Source organism: Salvelinus alpinus, chromosome 6, assembly GCF_045679555.1.
Source record: "Salvelinus alpinus chromosome 6, SLU_Salpinus.1, whole genome shotgun sequence".
NCBI classification, from domain to species: domain Eukaryota; kingdom Metazoa; phylum Chordata; class Actinopteri; order Salmoniformes; family Salmonidae; genus Salvelinus; species Salvelinus alpinus.
Window position 1 is genome coordinate 49,870,180 of NC_092091.1, and position 17,488 is coordinate 49,887,667.

At 43.8% G+C, this 17,488-nt stretch overlaps 1 protein-coding gene and 1 pseudogene across 2 annotated transcripts in view; one reads left to right on the plus strand and one right to left on the minus strand.

Moving 5' to 3' along the window:
* The first annotated feature begins 4,295 nt into the window (after positions 1–4,295).
* LOC139579706 (chaperone Ric-8A-like) lies at positions 4,296–8,650 on the plus strand (annotated as a pseudogene).
* A 2,825-nt stretch (positions 8,651–11,475) lies between these two features.
* Positions 11,476–17,488, minus strand: part of LOC139577598 (proline-rich protein 12-like) — a 48,356-nt gene continuing 42,343 nt past the window's right edge. For both annotated transcript variants that reach the window (XM_071404726.1, XM_071404725.1), the window contains exon 16: positions 11,476–12,789. In XM_071404726.1, coding sequence (XP_071260827.1) covers positions 12,655–12,789 — 135 coding nt within the window. In that variant the 3' untranslated portion in view covers positions 11,476–12,654. The remainder of the gene's footprint in view (positions 12,790–17,488) is intronic.

Sequence of the window (17,488 nt, forward strand, 5' to 3'; positions counted from 1 at the left end):
ACTATACTCACAAATTTCAAAATTATATTAAATCAAATTAACACCCCTCCTACTCCACTAATTGAATGTATTTATTCCTACCTCATGTCATCACACTGAAAGGATGGGACATCACCACTTAACACATCCTGTAACTCTTCTGCTGTCAAGTCTCGCACACCGAAATACCTCTCTGCAGCTGCCACCACAACCTCAATTTTCTGACACTTCTGATCCATCCCTGCAGTATAATTAATAACCATTGCTATAAATGCTAAAAATCCAATCTTACTGACAATTAACACATTCCACTACTTTCCCCAATACTACACATTCCTTTGTCTCATGCCCTTCTGCACATTTTTCACACCTTGGACCCTTCCTTCTACACACTGCTGCCACATGCCCATAAGCTTGACACCTGTAACATCTTAATGTATTCGGCACATACGCTCGTACAGGATAACTTATATATTCTAACTTCACTTTGTCAGGCAAAGACTCAACTTCAAAACTCAAAATAACAGACAATGACTCTTCTGTTTCCCCACTCTCGCCACCCTATCTGTGTCGCATCAAACGACAAGCATCACATACACCGGGAATCTTTGCCCCCAAACATTTATATCTACTGCTACCCCAGTTATCACGCCTTTCATTCGTGCCCTTTTCTTGAGAACGAAACAATTCACTTTTCTTGCGCCCATTCGTTTTACTTCGAGCACATTCTTCCTCTGCCCAACAGACACAAACAATTATCACTAGATGACTTCTAGTTACCCTCACCGATTCCACATGACCCAACTCTTTTTTTCACCCACCGTGAAACCACAAATGGATCAGCCAAAAGGCAAGAGTCCACTTTTTCTATAAACTTCACTCCTACTGTCACAGACTCTTCTTCATCCTTATCCTCGGTGCATACCTCAGTCTCTGATAACTTTACCGCACCTACCACCTCCGATACTTCACCCTCATTCACTTCCATTTCTCCTCCTGTCTTCAGCTTCCTCTGCTTACACTTTCTACCATTCTTCTTTGACAAACCATCTCCCTTTTTCCCACTATTTTTATCCGACTCAAGCTCACCCTCTTCTTCCCTCACTCTCTTAGATATTTTCTCCCTCTCTTTTTCCCTCCATTCCTTCTCCGTTTTCCAAGTACACGTCTCCTTATGATAATACGGCCGCTCCATCCCTGACACCCATCTTGTACTTGCTTTCTCTAAGGACTCCATTTTCCCTTGTGGAGTTCTGCTCATGTCCCCAATAACGTGCCTACAACAACGCAGCTGGGCCTTCCAACCTTCCAATACAATTCACACCAGTCCACTTCCTCGGAAATCTCCCACTAGCAAAGCCAGGAAGTAACAACCTTTTGGGGATGACAACCTTCCAAATGCTATTTGAAAGATCCTGCTCAAAATAAATACTTTTCCCGACAATAAATCTACATGTGTATTTATTCCTGAAGATTATAATTTTTCCCGTTTCGATGATTGAATATCATGCATTTATGTTTAACAAATAATTAGGACTACACACTATTTTATTGTTCACATGTGAATTGACTTTCAAACATTTTTGACCCCCATATCATTTTACTGTATATACTTTGCACTGGTGTAAACCCATGCTAAATGTGTCTCAAAGTGTTCTGTGGTTCTCCTTGCTTGTTGGCCTTTGGGCTTCAAACTAGTACAGCAACAGCGTTCCTAAGTATTGCAGTAGTTTTCCAGGTCATAGTAGTTTCAGTAGCCCCTCTTTAACCACTTCCATCTCTGACACTTGGAAGCCGAAGTAGGGGAATGGGTGCACTCCACAGCATTGACGCGCGGGCCACGGGGGTCCGGGCGCACCCGGCCAAAGTTGTAGACCCCATGGTTGCCCACTTGTAGAAATGCCCTGGTTGGTTGGGCTTAAAACCGTCCGTCCGTAGGGTTAACCTGTTGAAGCTAACGTCGAATAGACACACGTATACAGCAGCAACACATGCAAAACGACTACGCTGAACTTGCCACAGCTTTGAAAGTAGAATTCAAAGCTGTTTGGGAAAGTTTTTTAAACTTTCCCAAACAAATGCCGTTTTGACCCCTTTCCCAACATTTTACAGAAAAAAATGTCTGCTATATGAAATCTTCCCCTACTTGTCTGCTTTTCAAGTACGAAGTCGGATTTCAAATCGGGGCTACCAATCTGTAAATAGAGCTATTTTCGTAACCCATCGCATGTCTTTCTGGCTTCGGTAAAACATGTAAGAAGTTAGCAGATTCATTCAATTCAAAACAACTATTATTTTGACCACTAAACCAAAGAGTTTGACAAAAATATATTGGATTAAAACTTCCTCTACTTCTCTGCTTGTCAAATGCGGAGAAGGTTTGTTCAGTATGCAACTTACGTTACAGCAGTTTTACTAAATGAACTACCATGTGTTTTTTAGAACTTAGCAGATTCATTCATGGGGCGGCAGGGTAGCCTAGTGGTTAGAGCGTTGGACTAGTAACCGAAAGGTTGCAAGTTCAAATCCCCGAGCAGACAAGGTACAAATCTGTCGTTCTGCCCCTGAACAGGCAGAACCCACTGTTCCTAGGCCGTCATTGAAAATAAGAATTTGTTCTTAACTGACTTGCCTAGTTAAATAAAGGTAAAATAAAAATGCAATACCATGTGTTTTTTAAACTTTCCCAAACAAATGCCGTTTTGACCCCTTTCCCAACATTTTACAGAAAAAACCCATCGCATATCTTTCTGGCTTCGGTAAAACATGTAAGAAGTTAGCAGATTCATTCAATTCAAAACAACTATTATTTTGACCACTAAACCAAAGAGTTTGACAAAAATATATTGGATTAAAACTTCCTCAGAGAAGGTTAATTCAGCGTATAGGAGGTCTCCTCCTTGGGTTTTTTGTCTGCCGAAACGTACAAGTGTGACAGACTGACATGGCGGGTATGGGCACATGGTAATCAACTGAGACACCGGATCCTCATACGTTACGAGACTCGAGGAGTTTGCCTGATCCTAACCCACTATGTATCTACAAGGACGCTGGACGGAACTCCAAGGGCGGATGCATGACAACCGTAGAGGGCTTGCCTTCTGGGTTGGGAGCTAGGATCCTGGAAGGGAATAACTCTTAATTATACTCATGATTGAAAACATCCAGGACAAAAAGACAGACGGACACGGAAGTAAATACATAGACAACATGGAGCCAAAAAAGAAGGATACGATGGGGAGTAACTCCTAGGTTGAACTATGCTTTCAACTTCCGTTTACAAACAGACCTTGAAAAACCTACCTAAACCTAACTCTAATCCTAACCTTAACCCTAACATTAACCATTCTAACCCTAACCTCAACCATCCCTTAAACCTGTCAGAACCCGTAGTGTTTGGGTAGCTATCCAAAGCATCCTCTATCCTCTAGGAACGTGTCAGTATTGTTTGGCTGACCTGGAACGGGGTCAAAGGTGGGGAAGTTTTTCACGAGTTTGTCAAGGCGTTCCGTGCCAAGCGGGGGGAGAGGGTCGACTTCATCCTGTGGGGAAATAGGGGCCGAAAGGCCAAGAGAAGAAGCCAAGCTTTGGCTTTTTTGTTGAAGAGGCGCAATATTACTCTGTGCCGAATGGCCAAGAGGAGAAGACTGAGGGACACATGTCTCACTACCAGGCTATCTTCTCTGTATTGTTCCAATTTCTAATCTGTGAAACATTCCTTATTTTGCTGTCTGTCTCTGTCCATTTACTAGTCAAAGTTCACAATATAATCCATGGCCTATTGTACTGTGAAAAGAGGGAGAGAGAGAAAGAGGTGAGGGAGATTAGATTAGACTACATACAGGGTTTAGGAGAGAGAAACTGCACAGAGAAACGCAGAGAGACAAAGAGACAAGACCAAGGTTGCTACCTGTATCCTGCCATTGAAGGGACACCTGGTTTGTTGGTTGTAGATGTAGGTAGAATGTGTGCTGCTATTGCATGACTTAAGATGATAGTATTGAGTCTTGTACGCTAGGATAAAAATAAAGTAATGCTTGATCACACTGCTCTGGTTCAGCATTGTAATTGTGTGTGTGTGTGTGTGTGTGTGTGTGTGTGTGTGTATGTGTGTGTGTGTGTGTGTGTGTGTGTGTGTGTGTGTGTGTGTGTGTGTGTGTGTGTGTGTGTGTGTGTGTGTGTGTGTGTGTGTGTGTGTGTGTGTGTGTGTGTGTGTGTGTGTGTGTGTGTGTGTGTGTGTGTGTGTGTGTGTGTGTGTGTGTGTGTGTGTGTGTGTGTGTGTGTGTGTGTGTGTGTGTGTGTGTGTGTGTGTAATCATGCATATGGATTTGGAGAGGATCATTCAGTGCATCAAACAAGGAGACCAGGACAGTGTCCAGAAACACCTGGACCACTACAACACTCAAGTACTTCACTGCCTGTGTTACTATGACTACCACACTACTGTAAACAACTGTCCGTAACCATGACTACCATACCATGGGGTTGTCTGTTTCCATAACTACAATACTCCATGACTGCACCATGTATCCTTGACTGTATTGTTATACCCTCTCCTCCTCTTTCTCTTTCCAATTATCTTTATCCCTCCCTCCCACATATCCCCCCATCTTCTCCACAGTATGCTGAATGCTGCTTCTTCAATATTGAGGAGAGGGAAAGAAGCAAGTTGAGGACGAAGAAAAGACTTGAACTATTCTTTATTTCTGTCATTCCTTTGCATCGTTTCTCCTTTGCCTCTCTTTTTCATTCTTCTGTCATCCCTTAATTTCTATTTCCTCCCCCCTCAAATAACGTGAATTGAATGTGACATCAACAAAAAAGGTTACCATGTCATTGAATTTAGGTTAAAAGTTGGGTAAAAGAAAATACAAAATTCCCTTATATTGATGACTTCTTGCAAATCCAATCAGTTTTCCAAGTTGATTCAACGTTATCGCATATACTTTTTGTTGCTGAAATGACGTAGGAACAATGTCCAGTGGGATGGTTCTTTTCCACCTCCCTCCCCTACAGTGACCTTCTCCCTCTCATCCCCTCTTCTCCCTCTCTTCTGTCACCCCCTTCACTTCCTCTCTTCTCTCTCTGTCGTATCTCTTCATAATGTTAATGACGTCATTATTCACTATTTCTGTCTTCTTTCTTCCACCTATAATGGCTGTGCAAATGACTGCAGCAAAAAGAGCTGGATGAGGTAAAAAGATAAACTCATTACACCGTCAGAAAGAGAAGGAGAAAGAGAGAGAGATAGAGATACAGAGAGAAAGGAATAGAGAGAAAAAGGAAGAGAGACAGAGAGGGAAGGAGAGAGGGGGAGGGTGAGAGTTGAGCTGACAGGTCCTTACACTACATTACACCAATCTCCATTCAGCGCAGTGTTTCATTAGTGGGTGTGTGCATGTGTGTGTAAGTGCGTGCCCATGTGTGTGTGCGTATGTGTGGCCTACGTAAGTGTGTGTGTGTGTACTCCAAAGCTAATTGTGTCCTCTGATGTCAGTTCGGATGCCTGTAAACAGAGCGACACGGAGGTCAGTGGGTGCAGTAGGGGCGCTAATGCTAGCTTGTTAGTGGTTAGCAACGTGGATGCTAACGTTGTCGGTGATAGCCCGACCCAGCACCCCTTGTCCCAGGCTTCCACTCAGACCTGTCCAGCCCTGGTTACGGCCAACAACAGCCAAGGTGGAGCAACGGCATTGCCATCGGTGACCAGGGACCACTGCGGCACCCTCAGCACCGAACCCTGCCATGGCAACCTGCTCTCTGTCTCCACGGAAACCTGCAATGCCAAGCACCACTGCTCTCTGGGTCATGGAGCGCTGGTGCACGGAAAGAGGGATGTCTGGGTAGAGAGGGATGAAGAGGAGGACAAAGAAGAGAAAGAGGAAGATGACCAGTTGGGGAGGAGGGAGGCCCTGAAAGCCCTTTGTAATATAATCTACAACAGTCAGAGGGCGCAAGAGAGGGTCAGCGCTCTGAGGTGAGAGAGAGCAACTGTTGGAGTACAGCAAAAACTATTTATAGTATGGCATCACTTCCCTCATCTCTCTCTCTCTCTCTCTGACTGCTCTCTGGTCTATCAGACAGGCTGAAGCAGGGGATCAGTGCCAAAGCTCTTCCAAGTGGTCAGTTTTATGAACAATGGCTGCTCTTCCTGCTGACGGCTCTGAGGCCAGAGCTCAGGGTGCAACTGCAGCAGGTAACAGCCTAGAGGAGGATGGAGTTGTGGTTTCCCTGATAATGGTTAGGCGTATGATTTGGGATGGGTAGGCCTACTGTATGCCCCTCTCTCCTGCCATCTCTACATTTCTCTTTCTTTTCTCTCTCTCTCCATATCCCCCTGTCTCCCTTTGTCAGGAGCGAGGGGTGTCAATGCTGTGTCTGTCTGTGCAGTGGGGGGAAGAGTACGAGGTGCTGAGCGACCACAGTGCGCCAACTGTCTCTAAGGAGGTGTCACTGAGGGCTGTGGAGATCCTCAAGACCCTGTTCAACATCACATACAGCTTCAACAGACAGAAGCCAGATGAGGTGGGTGGAGGAGAGTTCCATTGAATTATTGAATCTGTACCTTGTCCGCCTTCTATGGGGCATCGCTGGCTTTTAGTTTGTGTGTAGGTAGCTAGGTGCTGTCGCCAGTATTTTTAAAGCTAAGAATGGGGGTTAGTTTAAACTGATCCTAGATCTGTGGTCAGGAGGCCTTTTTAACATCTCTTCTCTTTATGTCCCTCTCAGGAGGATCCAGCTCTCTATCGCCGCCTGGCTGCAGTGCTACGACACTGCCTGCTGCTGACCAGTGATGGATAAGAACTCACTGAGGAGTTAGTTACAGGGGTATGTACGAGGGCTTCTGCTGTCTCCTCTTCTGTTGTCTATCCATGTATTTGTATTTGCTTCTTTCGTTTGAAAGTAATGGTGGCCATTCTAGATGTTGTCTAAATGTTTCCTTTTTTTGTGGCAAAGTGGAAAAGATATGTTCTGAATCATTTCGAAATGGGTGCCATTTCAGGTTTGCCCCATGTCTCCTTACCTCTGATCCCTGACCTTTAACCCTTGACCTTTAACCTATAACCCCCCATGGTGTGCAGTGGAGGGTTGCATCTCAATAGAGAATAGCTATGGAAGCATACTGGGTGTGTATAAAGGGTCATAAGTTGACAAAATCTCCTATGAATTTATTATCAAGGGTCAGAAGTTGAAGGAGAAACTGACTCCAGTCCTGAATCAGCTGCCGTGCGCACCGTGAGACATGCCACTACCTCAGACAACAGGTACTGTTCTCTCCCGTTGGGCTGAAACTCCAACTGATTATTGTGGTTCTAATACAGAATGATAATGTTAGTCTGATGTTCAGTTCACATTGTTGGAGAAGCCTGCTTCAACTTGTGATATTGGGGCCTCTGTCTGTCCCCTCCCTACATGAGTTCTGGATAGCAGCTAACTGGTTGAGCAGGTCTTTGCTCCCACCCAGCAGTAACAGTTGCCTCTGCCTGTCCACCGCTACAGATCCTCCCCCCTCTGAGGGACGTGGCACTGAGGCCGGAGCAGGGGGCCACAGTGAGGGGACGTGGACACGGACATCAAGCACTGTGCTGCCGAGCTCCTCTTTGTGCTCTGCAAAGAGAACGGTGCCCACATCATATCACACTCCTGTCACTCTTACTAGCTCATTTCAAAGTAACTCTTAGTTAGAAGAACCAACTTATTAAGCCCTCATAGCACATGTAGTAACTCATCTCTCTCTCTCTCTCTCTCTCTCTCTCTCTCTCTCTTTCACCCCCCCCCCCCCTTCATATCTGTTTCAGTTAGTGACTATCCAAGTGTGTGAAATAGAGGAATGTTGCCATTTTCTCTTTTCTCTCTCTCTCTGTCTATCTCTCAGTGAGTTGTTTTGTGAAGTACGCAGGCTATGGTAATGCAACAGGTTTGCTGGCAGCGCAGGGTCTTGCTGAGTGGATGTCAGGTGACCCATGCCCTGTACTCTAGCGACTCAGACTCTGACACAGAGGAATACAGGTGTGTAAAACAACCATTGATAATGTCACAAACACAACACTTTGTAATACTGTATAGGGACACAATGAATCGTTTGGCTTGTGTTACATGACTCTGACTGATAGCATAAATCGGAGCATGCAACAGAAACAATTTTTGATGGTTAGGAGTGGACAGTATTTACAAGGGAGGTGTTTGTAACTGTGTTCCACAGGGAAGCTAAGGGGAAGCTAAGGAGAAGCTAAGGGGCGCATCAACCCAGTGACGGGGAGGGTGGAGGAGGAGCAGACAGACCACATGGAGGGAATGACGGAGCAGGAGAAAGAGCAGGAGGCACAAAGACTCATCAGCCTGTTCAACAGGCTCTCGCGTGTATGTGTGTGTATTTGTGAGCGTGTATGTGCATGTTGTGTGTGTGTGTGTGTGTGTGAGAGAGTACATATATGTTTCAGGTAGTGACTATCCAAGTGTGTTAAATAGATGGATGTTGCCATTTTCTCTCTTTCTCTCTCTGTTTCTCTCAGGGACATGATCATCCAACCAGTGGGAGTGACAATAGGGGGGGAGACTGGAGTCCCTGTGTGGTCAGATGAGGGGGAGTACTGTGCAAGAGGTGGAATCAGAGGGAGAGAGAGGAAGAGAGGGAAAAGTAGGGAGGAGAGAAAAGAAAAGTGAGAGATAGGAGGGTGGAGTAAGAAGATTACAAGAGTTACTGCATAGGATGAAGTTACAGCATAGGATGGTGAAGAGAGAGAGAGAGAGAGAGAGAGAGAGAGAGAGAGAGAGAGAGAGAGAGAGAGAGAGAGAGAGAGAGAGAGAGAGGTTTGTATTTAAATAGCACAGTGGTGGAAAAAGTATCCAATTGTCATACTTGAGTAAAAGTGACGATACCTTAATAGTAACCTAGTAATAACTATTTGGTTTTAAATATACTTAATTATCAAAAGTAAAAGACAATGCAAAAAATATACTTAAGTATCAAAATTAAAAGTAAATGCTATAAATCCTTTCAAATTCCTTATTTTAAGCAAACCATTCAGAACAATTTATTTATTTATGGTTAGCCAGGGGCACACTCCAACATCATTCACAAACAAAGCATGTGTGTTTAGTGAGTCCGCCAGATCAGAAGCTGTAGGGATGACCACGTGTTTTCTTGATAAGTTTGTGAATTAGACACATTTCCTGTCCTGCTAAGCATTCGAAATGTAACAAGTACTTTTGGGTGTCAGAGAAAAAATAAATTTTAATTTAATTTTATTTAGGAATGTAGCGGAGTAAAAGTAAAAGTTGTACAAAATATAAATAATAAAGATACCCCCCAAAAATACTTAAGTAGTACTTCAAAGTATTTTTTACTTTCATCCATTTACCTGAAAGCACTTTACTTTTCAGCGTGTGTCTTTACCCCACCTCATCTGTCACTATGTGTAGCACTAGTTTGAATGTACTGCATACATCACCCACCAAAACACCACTCTTAGAATCACTGTAGCCAGGTACATTCATCGAGAGAGAAAAAAACGCAAGAGAGGACAAGGAGCAGAGAATAGTCCTCAGAATCCTTGCCAATCGTAGTGTTGTTATGCTTCCATATCCTTTATTTTCCACTCTGGTTCCTCTCCTGGAGATACCCCCACTTATATTCAAGGGTGCAATGCCATTTGCTTGTAACAGTGGATAGATCTGGTTGAGTGTGTGGTGTGTTTGTGTGTTCCTGTACTTGTACACTCCACCCAACCAAGGAGCCAATCCACTCTGAGGACATTATCCCAATGTGGAACATATATCACAATTGGACTGGAGAGGGAATAACAGGTCCATGATGATTGTAATCAATGATGTGGGAGCAGTTATTGTGCAGGTGTCTGTCCCTGTCATGTGAAGGGAACGGGGTACCATTACTTTTGAGTAACATGCTTTTTCCTCTTCCAAAATGTTGTCATTTATTCCTCTGCGTATATACTTCCTTTCCCCTCCAATATTTGCTGTAGTGTAAAATGCATATGGTTTCTCAGGTGGAAATATAAATAAACAATTCCTGTGTACTGTACTGTCAGTGTCTGCCTTGGATAGGAAAATAATCAATAGGGGTAAAATCCTCTGAAACTCTTCTGGGGCTGTCAGAGAAAACAACATGTTTTGTCAGCATTTTCACACACAAGAAATGATTAACTTGACTGGATCAGAAACTTCACAGACACAGACTTTTAACTGACGTAACAGATGACCTAGCAAACCGGGAACATTCCCAGAACATTAGCTAAGATTCCAATGACGTTCTAGTTAAGATTTTATTTAACATTAGGATGATAACATCACAAAAGCATTCAAAGAATGTTTTTGATAACATATGATTTTTGTCTTCCAGAAAATGCTTTAAATGAAATATCCTTGGAATGTTCTCATTCACTAAAATGTTGTGCACAACAATTCCAGTTAATGTAATAACACAATGTACCAGTTATGTTTTTATAACATACTGCCACAACTAAATGTGAAAGGGAACGTTCTTGAACATCAGGGGAATGTTTTCTACAAACATTGTATAATCATCCACACAACTGGACTGTTTCTGATGAGATTTGCCTCAACCTAACGAATGTTCTGGGAACTTTCAAAGAACCAACTTTGGTTTGCTGGGGGCTCAGGGCTTTGTGCAGGCCAGTCAAGTTCTTCCATACCGATCTCAACAAACCATTTCTGTATGGACCTCACTTTGTGCACGGCTGCATTGTCATGCTGAAACAGGAAAGGGGCTTCCCCAAACTGTTGCCACAAAGTTGGAAGCACAGAATCGTCTAGAATGCCGTTGTATGCTGTAGCGTTAAGATTTCCCTTCACTGGAACCAAGGGGCCTAGCCTGAACTATGAAAAACAGCCCCAGACCATTATTCCTCCTCCACCATGCGCATTGGGCATGGTGATCTTAGGATTTTGTGCGGCTGCTTGGCCATGGAAAGCCATTTCATGAAGCTCCCGACTATTAGTTATTGTGCTGACTTTGCTTCCAGAGGCAGTTTGGAGCTCGGTAGTGAGTGTTGCAAATGAGGACAGATCATTTTTAATGAGCTATGCGCTTCAGCACTCGGCGGTTCCGTTCTGTGAGGTTATGTGGCCTACCACTGCGTGGCTGAGCCGTTGTTGCTCCTAGACGTTTCCACTTCACAATAACAGCCTGTCAGCAACGAGTAGGACTGAAATAGCCGAATCCACTCATTTGAAGGGGTGTTCACATACTTTTGTATACATAGTGTACTTTACTAACAATAGTACATGTGGTTCAGGGTTGGGAAAATCCTATTTCCAGCCAAATCAAAAGGACACCAAATTCCAATTCCAAACTGTTCCTCATTGGAATTGCAATTTTTGTGTACAATTTTAATTGACTGGAATTGAAATGGATTTGACCCCAACCCTGATATGTGGTCAACCACACACTTAATGCATTATCTTATAAAGTTCTAGGAGGAAAAACAAAATTACTGCTAAAGTTCTTTTTCCCTGTCATTTTCATCAATTTCAATGTTTTATTTGCTTTTGTCAAATACAGGAATAGCATGTACAGAAGAGGAACTGGGCTTTAGAGACTGAAGTAACTGTACAATATTTACAGATAAGAGAGCTTGAACAAATAGGTAAACCTCCAAAATAATAATTATCATAAACAACAAACAGATCAAATAAAAACAGTTAACACAGATTTTATACGCTTTTAACAGTTACACCTCCCTAAAACCACAGAGCTTTCTTTTAGAAAGCGAACAGATATTTATTTTAATTTATTAACTTCAGGTGTAAACTCTGCTCTCATTGTCTTTTGAAGAACAAACATAAAGAACACAGTTTGCTTAGTTTTTAAATGCATCTTTCCCCCTCACAATTTATTTAGGCAGACAGAAAAAAGGGAACATCACACACTCCTCTAACCTCTCTCCCCTTCCCTCCCTTCACCTCAGTTTTGCTCCCCTCCACTCTTTTTTCCCCTTCAGCAGTAAACGGGGGACTGAGCAAAGGATTTCAGGTAGACCATTTCATGTTACCCTAATAAAACATGATTATTTAAAATAACAACAGCAAACAATCCCAGCTAGGGAGGGTAATTTCCTTGTATAAATAATACAAATCATAACTATTAATACATATACGTATATATATATACTGTTTGTATGTTGGTGTGTGTGCCCGTGCATGTTTGGGTGTAGATTCACCGTGGTCCCCTGCTTTCCCTGTTCAGGTCAAGTGGCAGAAGTCATACCCTTTCACACATTCACTATTTTCAATCCGCCTCCTCTGCTCTCCTCCGTCCTTCTCTTTTCTTTAGTCAAGAGATATTTTGTGAGAGAAAAACGAAACAAAAGCGCTAAAAACAGTTCATTGTAGCATCCATTTTAAGTTCAAACTCAACCGTACTCACAGACCGAACATTGCCAGTTCTTTCTTTCTCGCTGGGAAAGAACAAGAATGGTAGGGTCTGAAACCCCCCTCTCTCTCCATCTTGGTACGGTCCAGTGTTCTCCACTCCAACTCTCTTGCTTTGTCTCCCAAATACTGTATACCTCCTCCCTCCCCTCCCCTCCCTTCTCCAACCCACTGCTTTCCAAATGGCATCCCATTCTCCATATAGGCCCTATGGCCCTGGCCAATTGTAGTGCACTATTTCGGACTGTGCCCCTTCCTCCCTCATCAGGCTTTGGTGCTGAGGGTTAGCAGGTCGATGAAGGAGTTGAAGAGGGTCTCCAGCCAGCCCTGGTTGGCCATACACTGCTGCACCACCTCCTCCTGCCCAGGGTCCTCCGCTGCCTGCTCTATACTGTCCGTCTGGGAGGGGGGGAAAGAGAATAGAATAGTTTATTTTCCTCCAAGAAAGATATTCGATTATTTTGCTATTGAAATTCACTTGCTTATTTACAGTAATATATACAAAAAGTACGTGGATCTTCAAATTAGTGGATTCGGCTATTTCAGCCACACCCGTTGCTGACAGGTGTATAAAATCGTGCACACAGCCAGGCAATCTCCATAGACAAACATGGCTTTACTGAAGAGCTCAGTGACTTTCAACGTGGCACCGTCATAGGATGCCACCTTTCCAACAAGTCAGTTTGTTAAATGTCTGCCCTGCTAGAGCTGCCCCGGTCAACTCTAAGTGCTGTTATTGTGAAGTGGAAACGTCTAGGAGCAACAACTGCTCAGCTGCGAAGTGGTACAGTTGTTGCTCCACTAAAAGTTTTGCGTTAAGGCTGCGGGACTTAGAGGTAATTTGTGGTTTAGTACGGTACCCTGCGTCACCACTTCATTGCTACAGACCAGCGCAAGGGGGAGTTAACTAATTATGCTTTTGGGTTCTACTGTGTCACTAACAGACAATGAATGGGCGACATAAACCTAAATAGAAACTGATAATTGTCCACGACTTCAGTATTACTTACTTAAAACTGTTGTTACACTAAGGTTTTTATTATTTTATTAAGATTATTTTGGTCTTACTGTAGTACTGTAGGCCACTCCCGACCAGTCATGTTATACAGCGCCTAAGTGGCAAAACGGTCTAAGACACTGCATAGCTGTGCAAGCTGTGTTGCTACAGATGCTGGTTCATTGCATGTGTCGCCCTCGACTGGGAGACCCATGAGATGATTGTAGGTTTTTGGTATCTCTCCCTCTAAAAACAGAAATAAATAATTCTAAATAATAAACTGGCTTTATTTACAAATTAGTAACAATGTCTCACCCCATGTTCAAGAATGACCTTTTTCTTCACTCATTTTACGTTATTTGAAAACAAAATATATATATATTTTTTTAAACAAAGGGTTTATTATTAATTTAAAATTATATAAAGGCCTGTTGGATATTCTCACAGATATATTATTAACCCTGTTATTAGCAGGACAATATATATTGGTCATATTGTTCATGGCTCCCGAGTGGTGCACAATGGGATTGCCTTGCAGTTCTCCAGCTGTATCCACTAAAAGCGCGTGAGGTTCAAGGCACGAGGGCAGGGGGCACAGGATGGGCACTTCCCCTAGACCATGGGGAAGGGAGGAGGAGGAAGGTGGATGGACCCCCACCCCACCACACTGGCAACACTTTAAGGGGCATTGCACGAATAATGACGCTGACTAGCGAAACGTTCCCTCTGTTCTTAGTGCCAGTCTGCACGTTCAAACTAATAGAATGTAACTAATAATGGAAAGTCAGTTAAGAACAAATTCTTATTTAAAAGGACAGCCTACTCATTCCTCCCTGTCGGGGAATTAAACCCCAGTCTCCTGCGTGCCCGCACGACACAGGGATTATTTAGCTAAATAGCCCCGTACTGTACTCCCGACCATCACGTTGTACAGCGCCATATTTTCCGTTCCATCCTAACGGAAACCCAGAGGGTTTTTCGTTTTTCTTAGAATAGAAACACCACAATATTAATCAAATTAATCCCAAACTCTAAAAGTAATTGGAAAGGTAAATACAAATTATTTGTAACATTGTGGTTACAATAAAGAATGTAAACAAGATGTAAACAAGATGCTGTGTTTTTATTTACAGTAGTGATGGACAGCTGTGACATTTTGAAAACAGGTTTTCAAACACTTGGTGCCGATTAGCAAGACAAAAGACTCTTTATAGCCCGGCTACTGTAGGTGTGAACATCCCCCTACCTGCAATTTATTCGAAGTGTTACATTGCTAACTCAAAACAGCAGTACAGTATTTCTTCATCAACATCTTCATGCTTTCGTTAATAAAAGAACTAGAAACAGTTACCATTCAAAAACGAGCTGTTTATCAAAAAAAAAAAAAAATTACTTTGCGACCAAAGAGAACAGATGACATGGACATAATTTTCATCAAGCCAGCTTCTTTCAATGGTGCTACCCGTTCCAGGGTTTGCAGCGCATACAAACATGCCGACAACCATCCGTGGAGATCAGTGGACAAAGGGCGGGACAACGGGCCGCACCGAAAAAACGCATTGTTGCGAAGAAAGCGGTTAGTTTTGCCAGATTCCTAAAATATGTACGCAGCATTTGTGTGTTGGAGTCACTTAGAATTCTTAATTGATCTACCGTTTCTATCATAGGCCACTGTAATCGATGGGGGCTCAGTGCGGTACCATTCTGCTCATCTGATGAAGGTGTACATGGATCAGATTCAAACTTTGAAGACCGAGATCAAGTCATTGAAGGCAGATCTGCAGAAGAGAAACATTATTGGAGGGCAGAGATACGGGCGACAGCTGATGCATTGGCGGAGAATCAGGCGGGATTGGCGGAGAGTCAGGCGGAGAATGACGCATTGAGTAGGGCGAGGAACGAGATGGAGTCACAATCCATGACAGGCACACCTGTGAGCTCTGGAACTCCACCTCCGACAAGCACAGTCAACATGCCTAGCGGGTTCGTCAGGTCGTCTGTTCACCCTGACATTTACATTCCTCTTCTGACAACAGAACTTAACCAACTGCTCAGCAGGCACAGCAAGGGCCATCCGGACCGTTATGCTGTTCTGCTATTCCAAGGATATGTAACCGAAGAGAGATACCAGGAGTGGGCAAAGAATACCAACTGGGATAGATCCCGAGGCAATTGTGGCTAACCAGTGAACCTCCGGGTGTTCATCATTAATACTGTGTCTCAGAAGTTTCTGTCCATGACTGGTGCAACCCAAAAAAGCATTAAAGACAGAGTTAATGAGTACTTGAGGTCACCGAGAAAGTCTGGACATGGCCTGCTCTCCCTTATGTAAGGAATTAGGCACTTTCCCATGTATACTACAGTATGTACTGTAGGCTATGTTTACTTGTCAGACTGCACAGTAGCATAATAAACAAATGCAGGTGGCTTATATCTTCACAAATGCTTAAATGCTTTATTATCAAATGTAAAAGCATATACTGTACAGTACTGTATTTCTTCATCAGCATCTTTATGCTTTCGTTAATAAAATAATGATAAAAAAATACTCTTTCAAACACACACGGTCACGTTGTACAGCACCACTATGGCTAATTAGCAGGGCTATATTTTGGCATTTATGGACGGCGCACAATTGGCACAGCATTTTTCTCCCTCTAAAATGATAAATAAATGTTTTGGCCTTTACAAATTTTTGGCCTTTATTCAGATTATAATCGCTCTCTTTCATTAAAAACCCCCCTAAATAACCTCCAAAATATCATTATACACTGCTCAAAAAAATAAAGGGAACACTAAAATAACACATCCTAGATCTGAATGAATGAAACATTCTTATTAAATACTTTTTTCTTTACATAGTTGAATGTGCTGACTACAAAATCACACAAAAATTATCAATGGAAATCAAATTTATCAACCCAGGAGGTCTGGATTTGGAGTCACACTCAAAATTAAAGTGGAAAACCACACTACAGGCTGATCCAACTTTGATGTAATGTCCTTAAAACAAGTCAAGATGAGGCTCAGTAGTGTGTGTGGCCTCCACGTGCCTGTATGACCTCCCTACAACGCCTGGGCATGCTCCTGATGAGGTGGCGGATGGTCTCCTGAGGGATCTCCTCCCAGACCTGGACTAAAGCATCCGCCAACTCCTGGACAGTCTGTGGTGCAACGTGGCTTTGGTGGATGGAGCGAGACATGTTGTCCCAGATGTGCTCAATTGGATTCAGGTCTGGGGAACGGGCGGGCCAGTCCATAGCATCAATGCCTTCCTCTTGCAGGAACTGCTGACACACTCCAGCCACATGAGGTCTAGCATTGTCTTGCATTAGAAAGAACCCAGGGCCAACCGCACCAGCATATGGTCTCACAAGGGGTCTGAGGATCTCATCTCGGTACCTAATGGCAGTCAGGCTACCTCTGGCGAGCACATGGAGGGCTGTGCGGCCCCCCAAAGAAATGCCACCCCACACCATGACTGACCCACCGCCAAACCAGTCATGCTGGAGGATGTTGCATGCAGCAGAACGTTCTCCACGGCGTCTCCAGACTCTGTCACGTCTGTCACATGTGTGTGTGAACCTGCTTTCATCTGTGAAGAGCACAGGGCGCCAGTGGCAAATTTGCCAATCTTGGTGTTCTCTGGCAAATGCCAAACGTCCTGCACGGTGTTGGGCTGTAAGCACAACGCCCACCTGTGGACGTCGGGCCCTCATACCACCCTCATGGAGTCTGTTTCTGACCGTTTGAGCTGACACATGCACATTTGTGGCCTGCTGGAGGTCATTTTGCAGGGCTCTGGCAGTGCTCCTCCTAATCCTCCTTGCACAAAGGCGGAGGTAGCGGTCCTGCTGCTGGGTTGTTGCCCTCCTACGGCCTCCTCCACATCTCCTGATGTACTGGCCTGTCTCCTGGTAGCGCCTCCATGCTCTGGACACTACGCTGACAGACACAGCAAACCTTCTTGCCACAGCTCGCATTGATGTGCCATCCTGGATGAGCTGCACTACCTGAGCCACGTGTGTGGGTTGTAGACTCCGTCTCATGCTACCACTAGAGTGAAAGCACCGCCAGCATTCAAAAGTGACCAAAACATCA